This window comes from Ursus maritimus, unplaced genomic scaffold (assembly GCF_017311325.1).
Source record: "Ursus maritimus isolate PB19 unplaced genomic scaffold, ASM1731132v1 scaffold_31, whole genome shotgun sequence".
Classification (NCBI taxonomy): Eukaryota; Metazoa; Chordata; class Mammalia; order Carnivora; family Ursidae; genus Ursus; species Ursus maritimus.
The window spans coordinates 10770336-10793775 of NW_024425675.1; the positions used below are offsets into that span (position 1 = coordinate 10770336).

Here is a 23440-nt window from a genome sequence, read left to right on the forward strand (position 1 = left end):
CTGAGTCCAGGTCAGAGTCACAAGGGCCAGCAAGGGATGGTACCATCAGTTTTCTGGTTCCAGTTGGTTCAATATCTGAGTGTTTAAAGGGATTTAGATCCTGCAGAGATAAGAAGGTCAATCTTCACTTTTGAACTCTGGGAGTTTTACCACTGATTTATTGTCCCTGATATGATTAGAGTCCTGGCCTGATAGTAGCTGTCCTTATACCCTTCACAAGATGGCTAGGGGGCCTTATGTCAAGAAAGCTATGTCTGTCTTTTTCCAGCGACACCTAACTCTTTTTGTTAACAATTTTACACTGAGTAATTACATAAATAAAATAAAATAGAGAAAAAAAATCCCTTGTTACATTGAGCTTACATTTTAGTGGGAGACTGGTATGTAATAAAAAGTAAATATTTGGTCTTTGTTCCCATTTCTTGGCATGAAACTCCTAAAACCCTTGGCATTTCCTATGTGTTAGGAGTGTCTTATTCTTAAGGCACCCCTTTGGATCACACCTGGATTTATGCTTATGAGGTGACTTAGGACACCCTTTCGACAGCCTCAGGGCTGGGCTGGTCATCTGAAAGACCTCGTGATAAAGTGGTGGGAAGTCTCAGCGCTAACCCCCTGGCTTTTGGGAGGGGAGGGCTGGCCTGGGGATTGATCTCTGTAGAAGATCTTCAATAGTGAGATTCAGGGCAAAGATGCACTGTGCAGAAGGGTGGTACACTCCACATCTTGTGCTTTTAGACCCTTCTTGCTGTACCTGTTCATCTGGCTTTCCTTTCTCTTCCCTTCTCCTCCTCTCCCCTCCCCTTCCTTCCTTTCTTTTCCTTCCTTCCTTCCTCCTTCCCTCCCTCCCTCCCTCCTTCCCTTCTTCTTCTTCTCTCCCCTCCCTCCTTTCCTTCCTTCTTTCCTCCCTCCCTCCCCCTCTTCCTTCCTTCCTTCCTTCCTTCCTTCCTTCCTTCCTTCCTTCCTTCCTTCCTAATGGACCAGTAAATGTAAAGTATATTCCTTAGTTCTATAAGCTGTTCTAGCAAATTATCAAAGCTGGGTAGGAGGATGAGGGAAACCCTGATTTATAGCTGGTAGATCAGAAGTATGAATGGCTTAGGACTTGTGAGTGGTATCTGAAATGGGAACAGACTGGGACTGAGCCTTTAACCTGTGAGTTCTGCACTAACACTGGGTCATTAGTTTCAGAATTGGATTGTTGGACAAATAGCTGGTGTCAGAATTGGTTGAGAGAGAGAAAAAAGAGAAATAAACAATTTACAGATAAAATAAGTAGGTTATGTATAAAGTGTGTTAGATACTGAAAGTGTCAAGAAGAGAAAATGGAGCAGTGAAAAGGGATAAGGAATATTTTTTAGGGGAGGGTTGTTGAAATTTTAGATAGGTTGGCTAGGGAAAAGACTCAAGAAAAGATAACATTTTAGTTAAGAACTGAAGGAAGTCGGAGAGCAAGCTAGACAAAAGGGAATAAAACAATGCAAAGTTCTTGAGGTGAGGGCTTGCTAGGTGTTTTCCAGGAACAGCAAGGAGGCCAGTCTGGCTTGAGCAGAGAGGATGAAGGAGAACTAGTGGTGGATAAATTTGGCGAGGGCTTTCTGTGTTACAGTGCTTGGGACTTCTGCTTTTATTGTGAGTGAGAATAGAAGCCATTGGAGGGTTTTGAGCAGAGGAGTGATGAGATCTGACTTTGTTTTTAATAGAGCAGGATCAGGGAGAGTAGTTAGGAGGGCTATTGCGAAAATCTACGTATAGGTGATGGTGACTTAGGATAGGATGAGAATAGGATGGTGTAGTGAGGAAGTTGAGAAGAATAAAATTCTGGATATATGCTTACTTTTTTTTAAATGTCTGAAATACTTCATTTTGGGTGGTATCATTTATTTAGCCCATTCCCTTAATGATGGACACTTCTACTTTTCCACTGCTTTTTAAATGTTTTGATGAAAATTGTTATCTATGCATATACAAGCACTTTTCAGATTGTTTTCTTAGAATAAACTACTAGAAATTAGATTGATGGGGAATAAAATACATATTTTTAATACTTTTGATTCATATAGCCAGATATTGTCCTGGAAGAATTTACCTGTTTTTTCCTACCAGCAATAAATCTGAGTATTTACATTTTTGTAATATATAGTTCTGATATACAGTGTGTTTAACTTTTTACAAATCCCAGATCCTGATAATAAAAAGATTTTTTTGTTTTAATTTTAAAAAGCACACTACTTAATTTCACCTTTTATCTTCTTTTAAAAGGTTACAGTTCCTCTGAGTCACCTCATCAATGCCTTCCATTCACCAAAAAACACATCTTTTTCTGTCGGTGCGTCAGCTTCTCAAAACCACCATGGAGATGTAGTTCCTGAGCATGAGGCTCCTGGCAATGAGGTAAAATAGTTTTTACCCTGATTGTGTGAGAAACAGCGTTTTTGACTTAGTATGTTGTGAACATGTCTGAAATATCTTTCTATTGTTAGGCACTTGTAACAAGGTGATTTCTGTCTTCAGCTTATCTCCTTTATGATTAAAGATGTCTTAATTCTGGCTTTATTGTACATATAGAAAAGTTATTTTGTCTTATTCTTTAACATTTATTAAAAATTTCACGTGGCGGTGGTGCCTGGCAGGCTCAGTTGGTAGAGCAGGTGACTCTTAATCCTCAGGGTTGTGAGTTTGAGCCCCATGTTGGGCATGGAGCCTACTTAAAAAAATGTCATGTGGAAGTGTATTTGGTAATCACTTCCTAGATTACTAGTTGTGTGATACCATTTAGATATTTTGTATTGCTCCAGCAGTAGCAGTGAACCCACAATTAACTGACCATAGTTGTCTCCCAAGTCTCAAGGAAGGTAGAATAGTAAGAAATTACCATCTACTGCCTTATAGGAGTGTTCAGTGTAACCGAATAGTTAGAATATAGGTACCTGAAAGTGAAATATATACGCTAGGAAACTACTTTCAGTGTTCAGAGGATTATAAAATCAGTGTTTCCGAGGATACAGGGAATTTGCAGCCTAGGGACCTTTGTGTTTACAAGGTTTATTAGTAAGATAGCTGCATGTAGCTCAGAATACATGTTTCATAGAAAACATTATAATTTGTAGTTAAATTTCCTAAAACCTCTTTACTCCATAAGTAACTTACGTTCTTAGTCCTGATATCAGGGGCTATGGCAAAGAACAGTAGAGGAGGAGTTGAAAAAGTATTCACTTCTTGGGAGGGTTGGAGCCAGTCTTGGGATAAAATTTTAATTAGATGAAAAGTTTGTCTTCAGCATCTTCAGGCTTTCTTTTTATAACATTTACCCAATTTCTGTTGCTTCTTTCTATAGGCAATCCATTCTTTCTACTGTGGTGATAACCCTCTCCCAAGTTATAGTCCAAGAGAGCCTGCCTGATGAAAATACATGTGTCAAAATTGCTACGTATAACAATATTGAGTTCATTTTAGAAATTTTGGAAAATATAGGTGGAAGAAATAAAATTCTCCTGTGATCCTGTTCCTCAGAGATAATGCTGTTAACATTTTGTATTTATATGTCAATTCTCTTTTTCTCTTATACTTCTTTTTTTTAAGTAGGCTCCACGTGGAGCCCAGTGTGGGGCTTGAACTCAACGACCATGAGATTGAGACCCGAGGCAAGATCATGAGTTATATGCTTAACTAACTGAGCCACCCTGGAGCTCCTGTACTTTTTAATTTTATAATTGGATCATTCTGTGTATGCTGATTTAGATTCTGCTTTGTTCATTTAATAGTCTTTATGGACTTGTTATGCCATGTATTTTATTTATATATGTGTGTGTGTGTGTATTACAAATTTTATTTATTTATGAGAGAGAGAGAGAGAGCCTGTGTGTGCACAAGCAGGGGGAGAGGGAGAGGGAGAGGCAGCCTCCCCACTGAGCAGGGAGCCCGATGCAGGGCTTGATCCCAGGACCCTGGATCATGGCCTGAGCCAAAGGCAGACGCTTAACTGACTGGACTGCCCAGGCGCCACCATTTTCTATATTTTTAATGACTTAAAAGTGTTCATTGTATGGTATCCCATTGTTGGATATTGTTCCTAATTTTTTCTTGCTATAAACAACATCACTTTTACTGTCTGTGTTGCTAAAGACTATTTCGTTAAGTGAAATTGCTAGGTCAGGGGCTTGAAAAGTAGCAAAACTCTAGAAGCCAATATTGAGCTTATGAATAATGGTCTCAGATACAGAATCGATGTTCTTAACTTTTGATACACCCTCATTAGTCCTGTTTGTTTTTAGTGAGTGTTCTTTATTGCTTTACAGAATTTTTTCTTTCTCCTTAAGCATCCTACCTCATCTCTACTCTCACCTCCTTTCCTATGCGGTGGCTTTGCTTTTATCAAGTCTTGCTCATCCAAACATCACTCTACAATGCAAATTTAACCTTCCTTCAGCTTTCTTCAAAAGCTTATTTTCCTTTTGTTTTCAGACTTCTTGAAATAGTAGTCTAACTCGTAACTGTACTTGCTAAACTTTTTTTTCACACTACATCTCATCATAGTTTGGTTCTTACTCTGTACCATTTTACAGACTTATTTTACTAAAGTCATTGATTTCCTTCGTGCTAAATATAGGCCTTTTTATTTATTTTATTTTATTTTTTAAAATTTTATTTATTTATGTGACAGAGAGACAGCCAGCGAGAGAGGGAACACAGCAGGGGAGTGAGAGAGGAAGAAGCAGGCTCCCAGCAGAGGAGCCTGACGTGGGGTGGGGCTTGATCCCAGAACGCCAGGATCACGCCCTGAGCCAAAGGCAGACGCTTAACCACTGCGCTACCCAGGCGCCCCTAAATATAGGCCTTTTTAAAAAGCCACATCTCTTTCAACTTTTCCTCAGCATCTGGTCTTGCTGAACATTTACTATTTTCAAAATACTCCCTTGAATTGAGTGATGTTACACATTGATGATTTTTTTTCTCTTTCTGTTTTGCTGGCTTGTTTTTTGTTGCCAGCCCTTAAATATTTGGTGTGCTGTGCATTTATCCTTGATACAATTTTTGTTATGCACTTTCTCCCAGGTCATGTTACCCATTTTCATATCTTTACCTAATGTGTGTGTGTGTGTGTGTATGCTGATAACTCCCAGATATCTATTTCCAACCCTAAATTCACTTTAAATCTTTGAAGTCATTTATTTAGTGCCTTGTTAAAATACCCCGCTGGAGAGAATTTCAGGGACCTTAAGTTAAGAGTCCAAACTTGGCTATTCTCTCATTCCAGTGTATTTGAACTTATAGTGGATTTAGCTCCTCTTTATCAGTCTGGCTCCAACCAGAAGAGAGAAACCTTATAGTTATTTGAACAGTGAAAGTTTAATGCTAAAAATTAGGTAATTTTTTTGTTTTAATATTTTTAAAACCCTATTTTTTTAGGGGATTGGAATAACTAGGGATTGGCTAGTAATAAATAAACTCTAAAATACACAGTACTGGTACATTTAAGGGTAGCTAATACTGTTAGGACTGAGATGGAGCCTGGCAGGAAGAATTCTTCACCTGCGAGCTGAGGTCCTGACCTTATTGGAAGAGGGTATGGCCTTGGCTCACTGAATGGCTGAGAAGTCACTGGTGTCATGCTAGCTGCACTTGATGGAAATCTGCCATCCAGGGTAGCAGGGAAAGCTGTTCATGGGAATGTCTCTTCCTGGAAAAGCTGCTACTGCTAGCTACTGTTTACTATAGGAGCCAAGTTTTCAAGAAGCTACGCAAGTGGCAGCCAGATGCTAGAGAAACCATGGGTGCTACAGATAGGAGCCTGCTGAATGAGCACACCAGAACCAGGAACAAAAACACTTTCCTCTTACAGTGTCTCCAGTGCTCTTTACTGACAAAGCTTAACATTGTCCCAGCTGGCAAAGAAAAAAATATTTAAAGAGCCCAGATCATTGTTTATGGAGCCAACCAAAAGGATGAAGAGGAGCTAGGAGACAATAAATTGATAACTAGAATGTCCATCCAGAACTTCCTCTCAGCTGAGCAGGGAGCCCGATGCCAGTCTAGATCCCAGGACGCTGGGATCATGACCTGAGCTGAAGGCAGACGCTTAATGACTGAGCCACCCAGGCACCCCACCAATTTAGTTTTTAAATATTAGAAAGAAAGGAGGAATCAATACCTTTGTTAGATTTTTAAAATCCATAATTTTTCAACTAATAAGGACTCTTTTAAGTTAAATATCTTGATAATAATGCTGACTTGGTTGACTCAATCTTTTACAGCCTGTACTTAATTTAAGAGACCTTGGATTATCCGAATTAAAAATTGGACAGATTGATCAACTGGTAGACAGTCTGCTTCCTGGATTTTGTAAAGGCAAGAGCGTTTCTTCCCATTGGCATACATCTCATGTCTCTGCACAGTCCTTCTTTGAAAATAAATATGGTAAGTTGGTATATTATTTGTTCCAATTTAAGTAAGCTGTTGTAGTTACTAATAATTTAACAGATAGCATTTATTAACATTTACTGTGTATCAGGTTCTTTCCTGAGTTCCGTTCCATTCCTTCCTTCCTTTCCTTTTTCCTTTTCCTTTTTTCTTTCCTCTTTCCTTTCCCCTTTCCTTTCCTTTCCTTGATAACTTTTCATATTGGAATAATTTTAGATTTACAGAAAAGTTGCAGAGATAGTACTGAGTTCCTATTTATCCTTCACCTGGTTTCCTCTAATGGTAACTGCCTGCTTAACCATGGTGCATTTGTCAAAACTAAGAAATTAATATTGGTACAATACGTATAACTAAACAGTCTAGACTGTGTTTAAGACTTTACCAAATGAAATGTAATCTTCCTGAATTACTGGTTTTTCCACTAGGGTTCTTTATTTGTCCTAGGATCTACTATAGCATACTACATAGATTGTGAAATAGCGGAGTATTGTTTTAATTTTAGGTGACAAACATTTATTGGATTCCAAGAACCATACTAGTTCTGAGAATATATTGAAGAAATAGTCCTTTTTTTTTTTTTAAAGAATGTATATTTTCTTATTTAAGTCTTGTAACAATCTGGTGTTATAATAAGTGGGTAGTTTGTAGAAGGGGTTTCAGCTTCATGAGTTTCTTTTTGGATGATACTTAAACAATGAATGTTAGAACTTACCAAAATACTTGTTTTTTTATTGATGTTTAAAAATCAGTACAAGCTATAACAGCCCAGGAGCAAAAGTGCAAGTTTAAATAGTTTTGTAATAAAGGTTTGATTTAAAGCTGTACTTTGTGCAAACTTAATTCATTTACTAATCATTCTATTGCCTTTATTTCATATATGGGTTGTAGGATAAGTAAAGAATTCAACGGTGAGAAAAATGAAGTTTTTGAGCTTGGGGGCTTAGACTAAAAATCTGCTTCTATTGTTTCTTAATGCTGTGCTACCTCCTTCCTGAGAGAAGTCCTGAGGCTGAGTGGTTAAGGGTGAGAAGTAGACTAGGATCAAACTCAGTCCTGCCGCTGAGTGGCTGTGGCATTTACTTTATTCCTCTAAACTGCTGTTTTCTCATATGAAGCATGAGGAAATACTCCTTCTTTCACTTTGCAGGATCAAATGAAATAATATAAATAGTTTATTAGCCTATACTATGCTACTTGGCTCATAGTAAGTGTTCAGTAGAGTAAAATTTTTGTTACTGTCCTTGTTGTGTAGTAGTAGTAGTAGTATTACTATTGCTCTTCTTGTCTGCATATTTACATTTCTTTTTAAGGTTCCTTATGAGCTCTTTTCTTGGCTTAGGCAGGTAGAAGTATTAGAAAGGGGTTTGTTGATTCTTAGGAAAATCCCTGAATTCTGACTGGGATATTGGGATGATTAGAACCAGTTTCTGTTGCTCCTCTTTACTTTTTCTAGGATCATGGAGGTAAAGTAGGATGGGGCCCATTAGTCAACAATGGGAATTCAAAGGATCACCAAAGTTGATGGCTTCCAGCTACGGAAGGAACTGTCTTCAAACCCAGTGACCAGAAGCTTTGAGAGGGAAAGAACTGTGCTTCTGGTTTACAGTGTTAAATCACATTATTTATTAGAGTTTTTGAAATTGTCCCTAGGAAGTATCAATTCTTTATCTCTTTGTGCTCTTGACTAAAAGTAACGTTAGGTAAACATATGTATCTTTTACCGTTTGGTTTGAATTTAATTTCATTGGCAGCTATAGTCATATATCAGATAAAAAAGATAATCTGATGGGTAACTGATAGTAAAGTGATGAAGAACTGTGATTAGCAGTGTTTTTAAAAACTCCTAAAAGCAGAGCCATATGAACAAATAAAAGGCTAAACTCATACTTTCAGTTTTTTTAATAGTTGGTAAAATTATTATATTTTGTGACTTTTTTAGCTTGGTAAGTAGAAAATTTACTTTTTTCAATTTTCCTCCAGGTTACTTAGATATGTTTAGTACTTTACGTTCCTCTTGCTTGTACAGACAACATTCAAGAACTCTTAAAAGTATTTGTTCAGATCTTCAGTGCTGGCCAGGTATGAAACAACAACTGTATTTATTTTGAAAAAAATAATAGATTTATTTAACAGATTCAGATTTATCTTTCTTAATCATATTAATATTTATAAATAGTCATTTGTAGCTCATGGTAGAACTGATAGAGTATTTGGAGTCAGTTTGGGTATGTCTGTGATTTTTAATTTGGAAAATATATAAATAGCTGAATTTTGAATGTGAGTGATAAGTGCTACATGCCACAGTAAATCAAACATTAGGGAGCTTATCTGTACCTTCAACATAATTAAGCATGTTTGTTCACTTCCCCATATTTCTAAAATTTCATTTTCAAAATTGTTCCAATCAATTGCAATGACAGAAAAAAATTTAAAATGCAGAAAAAGTCAGGGCAGCAGCAGAGGGGTTTCATCAGTGGACCAGAAATTTGAGGACTTTCCGTAAGGTAAGAAATACATGACATCACATTGATAGCAAAACCAACTATGCATGCTTTTATATTTATTTAATACAAGACACTAGTGATAGCTGTTAGGTAACAGTGATAATTATAAATGAAAAAGACATGTTACCTACCTTCGTGGAACTCAGTGTGAAACGAAAGAAGTGTGTGCTGTTATTTCCAGTAGAAGTTAGGAAAAAAACCCATTTCCAAGTCAATAATACTGGGCTCTGGGATGATTCATGAACAGTTGAACTGAAAGGTTGTTAAAAGTGGGCCAGCCCCAGAACAGATAGGGCTTGGAACTTTTACGCTACAATTGGCAAAAGACACCTTGGTAATAAAGGGTGTGTGTAGAGAAGTCTGTCTCTGAAGATTGTGTGTGAGCATTGAGGCCAAGGAGAGAAATAATGGATTCGAGTCGTACACTAAATGTACCCTGCTCACTCATTAATAAGTCCATGTTTTGTAGTATAAATGCAGTTACCACTTTGGTAGTTTAGAGGAAACCTATCTACAATCAGTACGGATTACTGTATTCTCTTTACAATTACAACTGGATCAGCAAGAATCTCCACATGTTGAGGAAAACTTGTAGCAGGAAAGAGAGGTGCCAAGTAGGGCACAGAGACCAGTAATGCTCTGAAGATATGGTTAATGCCGAAGACAGAAGAATTCTTTAAGAAGGATGATATATTTTTAAATATTCATGGAAGACTTATAAAAATTGAGCATGTCTTAGAGTATAAAGAATATCTTAATTTTTGGAAAGTTATAACCTAGGGGTCAGGTTCTCTGATCATATAATTTGAAATCAAATAACAGAAAGAATAACTTAAAAAATTCCTAACTATGGAAATTTAAAGATACTTTTCTAAATGTCTTATGACTGAGGGAAAGAGAAACTGAAATTACAGACAATTAGTAATGAACCACAGTGAAAATCAACATCAAAATCTTTATGTTGAGGGCCAGCTGATGCTGAGGGCATTGTATAACTTATTAGGAAATAAGAAAGATGGAAAATAAATTGATTCAACATTCATTTTGAGAATCTTTAAATGAATGTGAGAAATTAATATGTTTAAAACATCAAATGAATACAATACCAAGAAAGAGTTTTACTTAATTAAATGAAGAACAGATTTAATTTGAGAAAACAAGAAAATAGAGCAGTCTGATTAAAAACATTGAGAAACTGTTAAAAGTAAAAAGTGGTAACAGCCACAGATAAAGAAGATTTAAAACTTTTAAGAGTGTGTATAAATAAAAATGTGTTGAAATAATTATCCAGGTTATAAATTAACAACATTGACTCAAGAAAAGAGATAAATAATAACTATAAAATTTGAAAGATAATATTTTTCAAATATAATCCCATTGCCCCAGAGGCACTTAGGTTCAGATGGTTTTATGGTTTGTGTTCTGTTTTCCAGGACCAAAGTAAAGAAAAAGGTAGAATAGGCTTTCCTGTTTATTCCACGAGATTACTGTTACTAAAATGTTAGGATAAAAAGGAATATATTCGCAATTTCACCTAATAATTTAAATACAGAAATCCTCAATAAAACCTGAAAAAGCAAATACAGAAATGTGCTTAAAAATATGATTAAGGAATACAAGAGTGATTTAATATTAGGAAGTATGTTAATTTACGTTACTAGATTAGAAAAGAACAATATTTCAGTTTATGAAAAAGGCATGTGAAAGATTTTAATTTCCTACAAAGTTGTAGAAAACTAGAATAGGAAGTTTTAAAATTTATAAAGGAAATCTATTAGGATCTTAATATAGGAAACAAGATATGTAGTAGCCTGTTTTTGTTGAGTAATTTGGAAGTTTTAAGCAATGTGATTAAAGAGGAGTTATAGAAGTTTAAGGAAGGGTCAAAATTATGATTGTTTTTGCTTACCAGGTAACATGTTTGTTTATCAGAAAACTTAAGAAAATCAACTGAAAGGCTTCTCTCATATCATATAAGATACATGCGTAAAAATCAGTATCTTTCTTATATTCTAGCAATAGGTTTTATTTATAGTTTCTTCCAAACCCATTTAATCTTTTATCCTGACAAAAATATTCAACATAATGTATATACACATGTGTGTGTATATGTGTATATATTTGCCTGTAAAATTTAACTGAAGGAAATAAAAGGGCTGAGTAAAATAAAATGAGAGAATGCCATAATCCTCTTTGAAAGGACTCAGTACTATACAGTTTTAATTTATGCCCAAATTTATTAATTCACTGCAACCGCGTTCAAAACCCTAAACACTTGCTCTGGAAACCAAGAAGTTGATTTTAAGCTTGGGTGTAAAATGGGGCACTTGGCTTTCTTTTTTTTTTTTTTTTTTTTAAGATTTTATTTATTTATTTGACAGAGACAGCCAGCTAGAGAGGGAACACAAGCAGGGGGAGTGGGAGAGGAAGAAGCAGGCTCCTAGGAAGGAGCCTGATGCGGGGCTCGATCCCAGAATGCTGGGATCACACCCTGAGCCGAAGGCAGACGCTTGACAACTGCGCCACCCAGGCGCCCCGGCACTTGGCTTTCTTAGTAGAACATGAACTCTTGATCCTCAAGGTTGTGAGTTCAAGCCCCAAGTTGGGTGTAGAGATTACTTAAAAATAAAAAAATAAGGGGCACCTGGGTGGTTCAGCCAGTTAAAAGGCTGCCTTTGGCTCAGTTCATGATCCCAGGGTCCTGGTATTGATCCCCGTGTCAGGTTCCCTGCTCAGCGGACAGCCTCTTCTCCCTCTCCTTCTGCCTGCTGCTCTGCCTACTTGTGCTATCTCTCTGTCAAATAAATAAATAAAATCTTAAAAAAATAAAAAAATTAAATTAAGAAATAAACTTGGGCCTAAGTAAAATAAAAAAATAAACTTGGGCCTAGTGAGAATCAGATTCTTTTTTTAATCTTAAATAAGTTCCAAATAGGTAAAGGTCTGAACTAAAGTTAAAAGTCAGTAGATTCCTTTTTTTTTTTTTTTAAAGATTTTATTTATTTATTTGACAGAGACAGCCAGCGAGAGAGGGAACACAGCAGGGGGAGTGGGAGAGGAAGAAGCAGGCTCATAGCGGAGGAGCCCGATGTGGGGCTCGATCCCATAACGCCGGGATCACGCCCTGAGCCGAAGGCAGACGCTTTATCGACTGCGCTACCCAGGCGCCCCTCCTTTTTTTTTTTTTTTAAGATTTATTTGGAGAAGGGGAGAGAGAGAGAGAGGAGGGGCAGAGGGAACGGGAGAGATAGAATCCCAAGCAGACTCCGTGCCCAGTGTGGAAATTGACACGGGGCTCAATCCCATGACCCTAGGACCAGGACCTGAGCCAAAACCTAGAGTTGGACACTCAACTGACTGAGCCACCCCGGTGCCCTAGTAGACTCCAAAATCTTAGTTTGAGGATAAGGCTGTCTAATCAAAACACAATGCAGAAAACACAAGATTAAAAGATAGGACTATATTAACTTTATAAATTGCTGCATCAAAAGACAAAGATATTAAATATTTCAAATATATGTGACTTAAAGTTGGTATACATAACATGCATCCTTTTATACATGAAAATGGGAAAGATTATGAGTGATAATTTACTAAAGAAAATATTCAAAGAAAGTAAAAGTTTTTCAAAACTTTCCCTCATTTATAATCTGAAATGCAAATTAAAACAAGACACTGCTTTTTGTCTATCAGATTTGTACAAATTAAAAAATTTATAGGGGTGCCTGCGTGGCTTAGTTGGTTAAGTGTCTGCCTTCAGCTCAGGTCATGATACCAGGGTCTTGGGATCGAGTCCCACATCGCACTCCTTGCTCAGTGGGGAGCCTGCTTCTCCCTCTGCCTGTTGGCTTCCCCTGCTTGTGCTTTCTCTGACAGATAATAAAATCTTTAGAAAATTAAAAAAATAAAAATTTATATTAATCTGTGTTGCAAAGGATGTGGAGAAAAGGATACTCCTATTCATTGGTGGGTATATAAATCAGTAACAGCTTTTTAGAGTGCAGTTTCTTAGTGTTAAATAATTCAAACCTCACAGTTTAGCTTTGAAGATGATATGTACAAGAATTTTAACTGAAGCATTTTTAGCAGTAAGAAAATAGGAAACAAACTAATGTCCATAGTAGAAAAGTGGTTGAATATTCAAATTGCTATACACTGATAAATTGGAAAAATATTAAGAGCCATTAAATTGAATGTACTGTCTGACCTGTTCTGAAAAATATCCATGATATATTTATTGTTAAGGGCAAGAAGATAATTGCAAAAAATGATATACTATTTTTATAGAAAGAACGTGTTTAAATACATAGAAGTGTAGTCATGAAATTGTTTTTCAAAGCTTTTATTCTTTTATTTTTATTTTTATTTTAAGTAGGCTCCATGCCCAGTGTGGAGCCCAATGCGGGCTTGAACTCAGAACCCTGAGATCAAGACTTGAGCTGAAATGAGGAGTCGGACGCTAAACCGAATGGGCCACCTAGGCACCCCAGTCATGAAATTGTTAACGGTGGTCACTTCTGGGAAGAGCGATTGGGGTTTGAGGAATTAGACACTGATTTTTATTTGATACTCATGATTGGGTTTTTTTTTTTTTCATATTTTAAAATTACCAAGAGAGTATAAAGTTATTTTATAGATTCAATCTATTTTAATGACTAATTACCAGGGTAGTGAAGTGTCAGGCAAAGAACTGTGTTAAAAAATGAGATAATAAACTTAGGATGTATGGGCTTGGTGTCAATTTTGAATCCTAGGTATTTTTCTTGTAAAAATTTGCAAACGAGAAGTAAATGTGATACTGTCCTATTCAGTTTTCATACAGTCTCGGGGTTTTAAAACTTTGAAATCAAGAACTCGACGTTTACAGTCCACCTCTGAAAGATTAGCAGAGACACAGCATATAGCACCATCATTTGTAAAGGTAATTAGACATTTTTTTGTTGTTTAAAAAAGCAATAATTCTCAGATTACTGAAATGAGAACCTTCAGTATCTGATTTCTTTTACTGGTCAGTTGATTTTCTAAAGGATTAATAACCTGTGTAATCATTACCATACAACTCTTCTGAGTGCTCCAGTCATGTCTCTCCTTTGGCCTATTAGACATCTCCTTTTGTTTTTTTCCCTAAACACCTACCTGTGTGTTCTCTATGTTAATGAATAGCATCCGCCCAAGCTAGAAACCTGGTGATCAACTTTGATTTGTTCATCTTCTCTCTCCTGTCACATCCACTAATCACTGAAGTCCTATTGATCCAGCCTCTTAAATATTTCTTAGATCTGTCTCTTTTCATCCCCAGTTCCACTGCATAGATGGACTATAACAATTTTTTGCCTAAGGGACTCTAGTAAACATTCATTTAGTCTCCTTGCCTTTATTTATTTATTTTTTAAGAATTTATTTAAGAGAGAGAGAGCACGCATGGGGACACATGCTTGGGGGAGGGAGAGAGAGAATCTCAGGCAGATTCTGTGCTGAGCGTGGAGCCCAACTGAGTGTGGAGCCCATTGTGAGGCTTGATCTCATGACCCCAAGATCATGACTGAGTGGAAGTTGAGTCAGATGCTTAACTGACTGAGCCACCCAGGCGCCCCTTAGTCTTCTAGCCTTTAGTTTTGTTACCTTCAGTCCAGCCTTCAAACTGCCACTAACCCACCATCTTTCTAAAATGTTTTAATGTAATAATTGTATTCCTCTGCTTTATTGTCAGGTTCCTGCTGTAGTATCCATTTGGCCTCTGCCTGCCATTTTTCTGTTCTCATCTTTCAGTATGGCTCCCCCTCTGAACCTCTACTCTGCTTGTCTCTTGGCATTTTAAAGTCCTGTCATACAAGATTGCTTGCAATTCTGAGTGCTAAAGCCCGTTATTTCATGGCTATGTCAAATTGTTTATGCTTTGTGTTCCCTGTGGTTTAGAAATCCTCTTCTCTGTAATGCCTTTCCTGACTTCCTGAGGTAGCATTTATTTTACCACCAGACCTAGAACCTCTTTCTTTTTCTTTTTTTAAGATTTTATTTATTTATTGCATGTGAACGGAGGAGGAGTAGCAGGGTGGCAGAGGGAAAGAAAGGGGAAAGAATCTTCAGCAGACTCCTTGCTGAGCTCAGAGCCCAGTGTTGGGGCTGATCCCATGACTCTGAAATCATGACTTGAGCTGAAACCAAGAGTCAGATGCTTAACCGACTGAGCCACCCAGGCACCCCCAGACCTAGCACTTCTAGCATAATATCAAAATGATTTCAAAAAATTAGTTATTTGTGTATCTCTCCCCAGTAGACTGAGAACATTCAGATCATTGATTATTTATCTTTACATTTTCAGAACTTCTGCAAGGCCAAGTATAAACATTTAATTAATGAGGTTTTTCCTGTAGTAGAGATAAAGGAGTGTGAACATCAAGCCATCAGAACCCTAAGTCCACATGCGACCTGTTGTTTTCAGTATAGTGTTCTTACAGAGAATTTCTTTATATTAATCAATTGATGCAAGTGTAAGGTCCAAAGTTAGTTTCCTAGCCAATGATTAAGTAATTTATTGTTGAATCTTAGTGTAATTCTTCTCATGGACAATAAAAATCAGAAATTTTAGAATTTTTGAATGAATTTTTTTGTGAGTGATCATTATATTATTGGGCAGTGTTATCTATATAGTCAGTACTGATGCACTGTTTGTGTACTTAGGGGTTCCTTTTGCGGGACAGAGGAACAGATGTTGAGAGCTTGGACAAACTCATGAAAACCAAAAATATACCTGAAGCTCACCAAGATGCATTTAAAACTGGTTTTGCAGAGGGTTTTCTGAAAGCTCAAGCACTAACGCAAAAAACCAATGGTAAGTGAATTTAACACCATCCATATTGGGGAAGAATATCTAAAGGAAGTTATAGTCCTACCTTTAAGTGATTACAAATATTTTTTTCTAACAAGTGTGCACCTTTTCATTGGTTATATTCCTTTATATTTGTAACTTAAGCTGTGTCAAAATGGAAATATCTGTTGGTACTTTCCCTTTTCTTAAATGAGAACCAAAGTCAAGAACAGAAACATGAGTGCCTTCATGAAGTTTTTGATAACAGAGTGCTGAAAGGAAATCATGGCAGTTGTATAAAAGAATGCCAGGTTCCAAAATTGCGTGTGATGGAATATGATTACCATCTATAACCTAATGCTTGCTCTACATCAAGCTGTCATTTGTCATTGTTGTCATTTGATTTAGGGTTCTTTTTTCCTCCTCCAGATTCTCTGAGACGAACTCGTCTGATTCTCTTTGTTCTGCTGCTGTTTGGCATTTATGGACTCTTAAAAAACCCATTTTTATCTGGTAAAGACTCTTTTTATTTATCTGACTTTTTTTTTTTAATCTTTTAAATACTCGATTTTTTTTTTTCTTCGTTAGTCTGCCTTAGACTTAGGAGAGAGGAAGCATTTACCATTATAATATCTAGGCCTTTCTTTCCTAAGTCAACACTTCACAGATTGGGTCAATTTGAGATTGTTTTTTGCATTGAAGTAGAAAAGTTTTAATCTGTTATGGTTACATGCCGTCTGCGTTGACAGGGCTCATGTTTACATTGCTTTGTAGATTACAGGAAAAGTCTCTTCAGACTGTACAAATTTCAAGTTTTATTTTTGAGAAAATAATATTTTGTTGAAGTCCCAAGGATTATGTTACAGCAAAACTGTTAGATTAGCTTCTATTAGTTTTCCAGACTTCTAAAAAGTTATACCTGTCCAGTTAAAAATTTAAAAAACATGTAGGAGAATTTTATAATAGCAATACAAAGTGAAATAGTCCCCTATTTCAAAGACACACTAATAAATTAATGAAAAATTTATATATAATATATAAATACATAAAAATTTGTGGAGCCTGGGTGGCTCAGTCGGTTCAGGGTCTGCCTTCGGCTCAGGTCATGATCGCAGGGTCTTGGGATCAAGCCCTGCATTGGCTCCCTGCTCAGTGGGGACTCTGCGCCTCCTTTTGCCTCTGTCCCTCCCCCCACTGTGTGCTTTCTCTTTCCCCCTCTCAAATAAATAAAATCTTAAAAATATATGTATAAATTTAGTATACAATTAAAAATTGCCTTAAATGAGTCTCATATTTTCTCAGTTTGCCAGTCTAAAATGAAGTAGTAATGTCTGTTTTAAGTGGTTCCTATTGCTTTCTCAGCTATTCAGTTTTTACCCCATGTTCTCTACGTTCTTTATGATTGATTACCTTGAGAGAAAAAACTGATGTGCAATTAAAGAATATCAGTTGATCTGGATCAGGATTTCATCTCAGAACTTGCATGTAACCCCAGATATTTTAAGTTTTTTGTGGCATCAAACTTGAGATGAGATTTTAACATTCAGGAATATTCTTTTTTTTTTTTTTAAGATTTTATTTATTTGATACAGAGGGAGCACAAGCAGGGGGAACAACAGGCAGAAGGAGAATCAGGCTCCCCGTTGAGCAGGGAGCCCGACGTGGGTTTCAATCCCAGGACCCTGAGATCATGACCTGAGCCGAAGGCAAATGCTTAACTGACTGAGCCACCCAGGCGCCTCAGAATATTCTTTTTATGGATAGAGTCACCTTCTTTTGTCTCCTTATTTTCAAAACAGAACCAGTATAGGGGCACTGTGTGATACTGGAGGGGTAGGATTAGCTCTGATTATTATGTTTTTGCTTCTTAATTTCTTATGTTAAGCAAAATACATATCAAACTATGAAGTGCATTGCCTTTCGGTAATTAATTTCTTATAAGGTTCAAGTGGTTTGGCTGCAAATTTAATTGCATTATTTATTAAGTCCATCTGTGTAGATCCTTAAATAAACATTTTAGTGGGCTAAAACTGTTAGTGTCCGTTGTAGAATTACTGTAGTACATTTGCTCTTCCAGCTTTGTATATGCTTAATATGTTAAGTGTTTAAAACAAACTCTGTATTTTTGCCTACTTTTTTTTTGCATCCAAATTTCTGTCTTAAAGACAATATTTTTGTTTTTTTCTGAGCAAATTAGAAATTGCTCTGTTTACTCACTTATATCTTCTTAGTAGGGAAGTTTAACCAAAGGGGAGAGGTTTTAAGAAAGCTTTGTAATAGTTCCTTGTAGTTGATCATAAGTATTTTACTATCCTTCCAAACTTTCACTGTCTTTCTTAATGATGTCATTACTGATAAATATCATCTGAGGGCAAGTACTAACAGTTGCTAGAGGAGGAGGCTACATGAAATGTGAAATAATCTCTTTTAAGGTTTACCCTTTAAAAAAAAAATGCCAGTCCCAGTTTTTATGCTAGGTTTAAGGCAATGTATTTCATAGTATGCATCCCTGACCAGTTGTATCAGGATAATTTAAGGTGATGGATAAAAATGCGAACTCTCCTGGGCCTTTTCCTAAATCTACAAACCAGAAGTTCTGGACCATGGCCTGAGACCTTGCATTAATAACATTTCTCAAGGGATATTTATGCACAGTGGAGTTTGAGAATGATTGGTTTAAATTTCTCTTGTTAGATATTACAGAAGAGGGAGATGATTTCTCATTTTAATTGGAAAGTATAAAGATGTCATTTTAATGTGAGTCATTTATTCCTTGAACATGGTCTAGAAATCCAGATGTAGTTTCTATACTTCACTATGAATTAATGTATGTAAACTTAAATATAATTTTTCTGTACTTTCTTACATCTGAATAATAAGGTGGTTGGAATTTTTTGACTCTATCAAGTATATAAACATTTCTTTTTTTTTCTCTTTAGTCCGCTTCCGGACAACAACGGGGCTTGATTCTGCAGTAGATCCTGTCCAGATGAAAAATGTCACCTTTGAACATGTTAAAGGAGTAAGTTAAAAAGTTTACCCTGCTCTCTTCAAATTTTTTTATTATGTAAGGCCAATATTTGATTTTAAAGGTGTAAAATAGAAAATGCATATATTGGTCTCTACCTCCAGTTCCAGGCGCTAAAACTCTTGTAATTCCCTAAGTGACAAGAGCACGAAGCGCGTCTTGGTTCTACAGTTTGGTCTTTGATCCTGATGTCTGACACAGGGTTTCTAAATCCCTAGGAATTTCCTTCTTTTGTACTGAGGCTACTCTGGTGGGTTCCTGGATGGGGGCTGGACACTAGAAAAGACCAAGCCATGATTAAAACCTCGTAACTTTTAGCTTCACTACATAGTCTCCAGGCCTCTTTCAGATACTGGGTTAGAAGAAATAAATTTCTGCTGTCATGGATGGTTAATTCTAACAGAAACTAGACAATGATACTGCATATGAGGAAATAATAGAGTATGTTCAACAATGATGAAGTATTATGAGAAAAATATGGAGCAGCATAAAGAGGATTGGGAGTTTTGAGAGAAAGGTCACAATTTTAAATGGGGGTATTCAGTGTATGATTGACTGAGAAGGTGAGATTTGAGTGAAGATTTGAAGATAATGGAGTAAACCATGCATGTATTTTTTTTAAGATTTTATTTTTAAGTAAACTCTACACCCAATGTGGGGCTCGAACTTACAATCCTAAGATCAAGAATCACATGCTCTACTGACTGAGCAGCCAGGTGTGCCTAAACCATGCATGCATTTGAGCAAAGAACATTTCTAGCCAGAGGAAGAGAGAGAGCAAAGATCCTGAAGAATTAATGCGCCTGACTTGTTTGCTCACCAATAAAAAGGCCGCTTTAATATAGAGTAGAATGAGAGCTCTTCCTCTTTCCACACTCTGTTCCCTTCTATGCATAAATATTTTTCACAACCTCAGCTATTAGGGAATAAAGTATCAGGAGTCAATATGATAGTTTTATACCAGGTATACATCCCTGCATACTTGGGCTCAGGTCCTTCCCTTCCCTTTGCAATTTAAACAGCTGTGAGCCCTGTTGGAGTTGAAAAAAGGCAATAATTGAGGAAGAGGTTGGTGCACTGAGTATTTGAAAACTTGACTCATTAGTGCAGAGGGCCCTTCGCCCTTTGTGTAAGGTGTGCAGTCAGCCTGCTCTACATTGAACCTGTGCTGAGATTATGGTCAGGAAGGCTTTCTTACTTTCTCCCTGCAATGTATATACCTCAATATACTACACTTCTTTTGCAATGAGTCGAATTCTCATTACGAAGCTGAAGAAGACATACTGATAATACTAGAAATGGGGACCTCATAAAGTTTTTAGATTGTCACAAAGTTTTCTGTGCTAATCTAAACAAATATTATAATTACTGTCAACAATTTTATATTGCTGTCATTGCTATAAAATATAAATTTATATAGATCAAAGTAATTTATGACATTTACCAAAACAGGTATGCCAGTAGGTGGTACCTGTGATCAGTTTTACCAAATCTTAAAGAGCTAGGATAAAAATGTCATTTCCTTGCCTAGAATTTCTGGTTATGTAGGAATAATTTTTTATATAGCTGCCATAAAAATAATAATAACAGCTATTACAACTTCATTCATTGCCTTGATCCCTAAACTCTATTTTTCTATATAGATTTTATATACCTCAACTGGGAATTTCCTTGACACAGAGCTTCGGCAGAGAAAATGTAGTTTGAGTAGTAGGTGACATCTAATCTGTTTTCCTTTTTCCTACAATTTAAAGTCATCTATTACCTTGACCAAATGTATTTTAGCCTTCTTTTAGTATATGGATATCTTTGAATATTTAAAAAACTTATTTTAATAAAGGAAGGGCCAGGTTTTTTTTTAATCTATATATATTTTATTTTTGGGGGGGACTTTTTTTTTAAAGATTTTATTTATTTATTTGAGAGAGTGTGAGAGAACAAAAGCAGGGGGAGTGACAGAGGGAGATGGAGAAGCAGGCTCCCCGCTGAGCATGGAGCCCAATTTGGGGCTCGATCCCAGGACCCTGAGATCATGACCTGAGCCCAAGGTAGCTGCTTAACCGACTGAGCCACCCAGGCACCCCCCAAATCTCTTTATAAACATAAATTTTATTGAAGCTTAGCATTCATACAGAACTGCACAAATCACAAATCTATACCCTAATAAATTTTCACACAGCGAACTCAGTATATTATTGGCATCCAGCTCAAGAAATAAAATACTACCAGAAACTTCCTAGTGTCCCTTTCTTCCCACCGCAAGCATAATTGTCGTTCTGTCTCATAACATACATCAGTTTGGCCTGCTTTTGAATTTTACATAAACATAATACATGTAGTGTATATGGCTTCTTTCACTCAACATGATGTTTGTGAGATCCATCCATGTTTTTACGTGAAGTTGTACTTCATCCATCCCCATTGCATAGTATTCTATGAATATCACAATATTGTATATTCTACATTAGGTAGACATTGGGTTGTTTCTAGTTTTGGCCTAAAGAGTGCTATTGTGAATAGTTTTTATGTTTCTTGGTGAACATATGTATGCATTTCTCCTTAGGAGTGGACAGAGCTTTACTTACAACTGTTAACTTTACATTTTATCAAGTTTTAATAATTCAATCAGTAATTTTCAAAGACCATTCTAAGCCTAAAAAAAAAAAAAACCTTTTTACTCTTTAATGATTGTACACTTCTAGAAATGGTCCTTGACAATTATCTAGGAATCTAAGAGTCATGAGTTTGATTCTAGATTTTCATAATGCCCTTCAGCCCAGAGATGTTTCATGTCTTAGTACACTTCTTGTCAGGTAGTTTCTTTTTAACCCTGACCAGTGTACTTGAGTTCTTTTTTTCCCCACTGAGTTGTCTAGCGTAGGGTTGTAGATTGGCTGCCAATGTATTATTATGCCAGTGTAATTTAAAATAACTACATAAAAGTACACACATGAATGCGCTTTTAATTTAAATTGATATTTAACATTTTTAATGATGTCTGTTTTTTTTCCTTGAAAAATTGAAGTCTAGAACACTAGGTCTATATTCTGTGGTAGAGTCAAGTCATGGTGGTTTGTCGTCTCTAAGAGTCTTTGCTTTCCAGTTCAGCATACTGCCACCACTATTATTTCTTCTGCATTCATCTTTGATATCATTCTGGCTCTAGGTACTTGTATTTGTTACTTCCGGTTGTATACTGACTAATTTCTGATAGGTAGCTTTTTTTTTTTTTTAAGATTTTATTTATTTGAGAGAGAGTGAGCGAGAGAGAGATCACAGAGGCAGAGGGAGAAGCAGACCTGCCGCTGAGTGGAGAGCCTGATGTGGGACTCAGTCCCAGGACCCTGAGATCATGACCTGAGCCGAAGGCAAATGCTTAACTGACTGAGCCACCCAGGCGCCCCTGATAGGCAGCTTTCTTAATCTTATATCAGGGTTTTTAAAGTTGAGCTAATATTTTACATGCCATCTTTGTTGACCAGATTGAGCTTTATTCTTGTGAGGGATCTTAATTCTCCATTATTTTTTTATTTGGGAGATTAAATCTTTTAAACCGTTTTTGCCACAGCCATTTACAAGGCAATATCAGTACATTATAGCTTATGTTTCAGTCTCCATCCTTTGGCATTTGTAAGGAACTAAGTCATTTATGATCTAGTGGTAATTCTTTATAATGAAAATAATCTAATAATCACAAATTAATGGTATAACTTGAACACAGACTCCCATTTCATTGATATATTTGAAGCCCACATAATTTGCCCTTGAAGCTTATAAACCAGGTCAAAAGTTCTGGATTTGAAACTAGGTAGGTAGTCTTTCTGTTTATACCAAATGCTGCTGACACATTTAACTAGAATTGTGAATATAAGTCCTTGTTAACTGGGGGAAGCAGTATTTCTTGAAAACGTAAGAAGTTAAGAATGTTTTTTGTTGAGATATGTGAGGAGACCGCGTAATTGGCAAAAAGAGTTGGGTAAAAACCCTTTTGTGTGTGCACTTATAAGGGAGCCTTCAGGTTAATTTCCAGTTAAATTTACTATTTTCAAAGAGGAGGCCCTGATAATCTAATCATTATTTAGAATTGTTTGATAAATTGTGTCACTTTAGGTGGAGGAAGCTAAACAAGAGTTACAGGAAGTGGTTGAATTCTTGAAAAATCCACAAAAATTTACTGTGCTTGGAGGTAAACTTCCAAAAGGTAAGTTATCTTCCCTTTACCATGACTTGACATAAAAAAAAAACAAAAACAAAACTGTAATCCATTGCTAATTTAATTTTTACCAGATTTAAAAGCTTTAAGTTTAGTTCTTAATTGCTATTTTACAAATAAGTCTTCATTCTGAACATACCATCATATAATCTTTTTTGAGAGGAGGGAGATTTTGAGTTTTGTTACAATTTCAGACTTTAAGTTGTGTGAACAGTGCAAAGAACTCTCTGTACTCTTAACCAAACTCAACAGTTTTTTAGCACTTTATCCCATTTGCTCACTTCTTTGCATAAATGTATTTTGAAACTGTTTAACAGTAGGTTGTAGATATCATGCTTCTTTAACCCTAAATAATTGGTTATGTATTTCCTAAAAATAAGAATATTGTATTCTTATTTTAATAACTCCAGTATAGTTATTAAAATCAGGAAATTTAACATGGTTCCAGAACTGCTATGAAATTCAGT

At 36.3% G+C, this 23440-nt stretch overlaps 1 protein-coding gene across 1 annotated transcript in view; it reads left to right on the plus strand.

The window, feature by feature from the left end:
- YME1L1 (YME1 like 1 ATPase) overlaps positions 1 to 23440 on the plus strand; it is a 44385-nt gene that overhangs the window by 6568 nt on the left and 14377 nt on the right. The window contains exons 2-9 of the mRNA XM_040645321.1: positions 2263 to 2394; positions 6255 to 6417; positions 8401 to 8499; positions 13736 to 13845; positions 15606 to 15756; positions 16162 to 16245; positions 18672 to 18754; positions 22871 to 22961. Coding sequence (XP_040501255.1) covers positions 2263 to 2394; positions 6255 to 6417; positions 8401 to 8499; positions 13736 to 13845; positions 15606 to 15756; positions 16162 to 16245; positions 18672 to 18754; positions 22871 to 22961 — 913 coding nt within the window. The remainder of the gene's footprint in view (positions 1 to 2262; positions 2395 to 6254; positions 6418 to 8400; positions 8500 to 13735; positions 13846 to 15605; positions 15757 to 16161; positions 16246 to 18671; positions 18755 to 22870; positions 22962 to 23440) is intronic.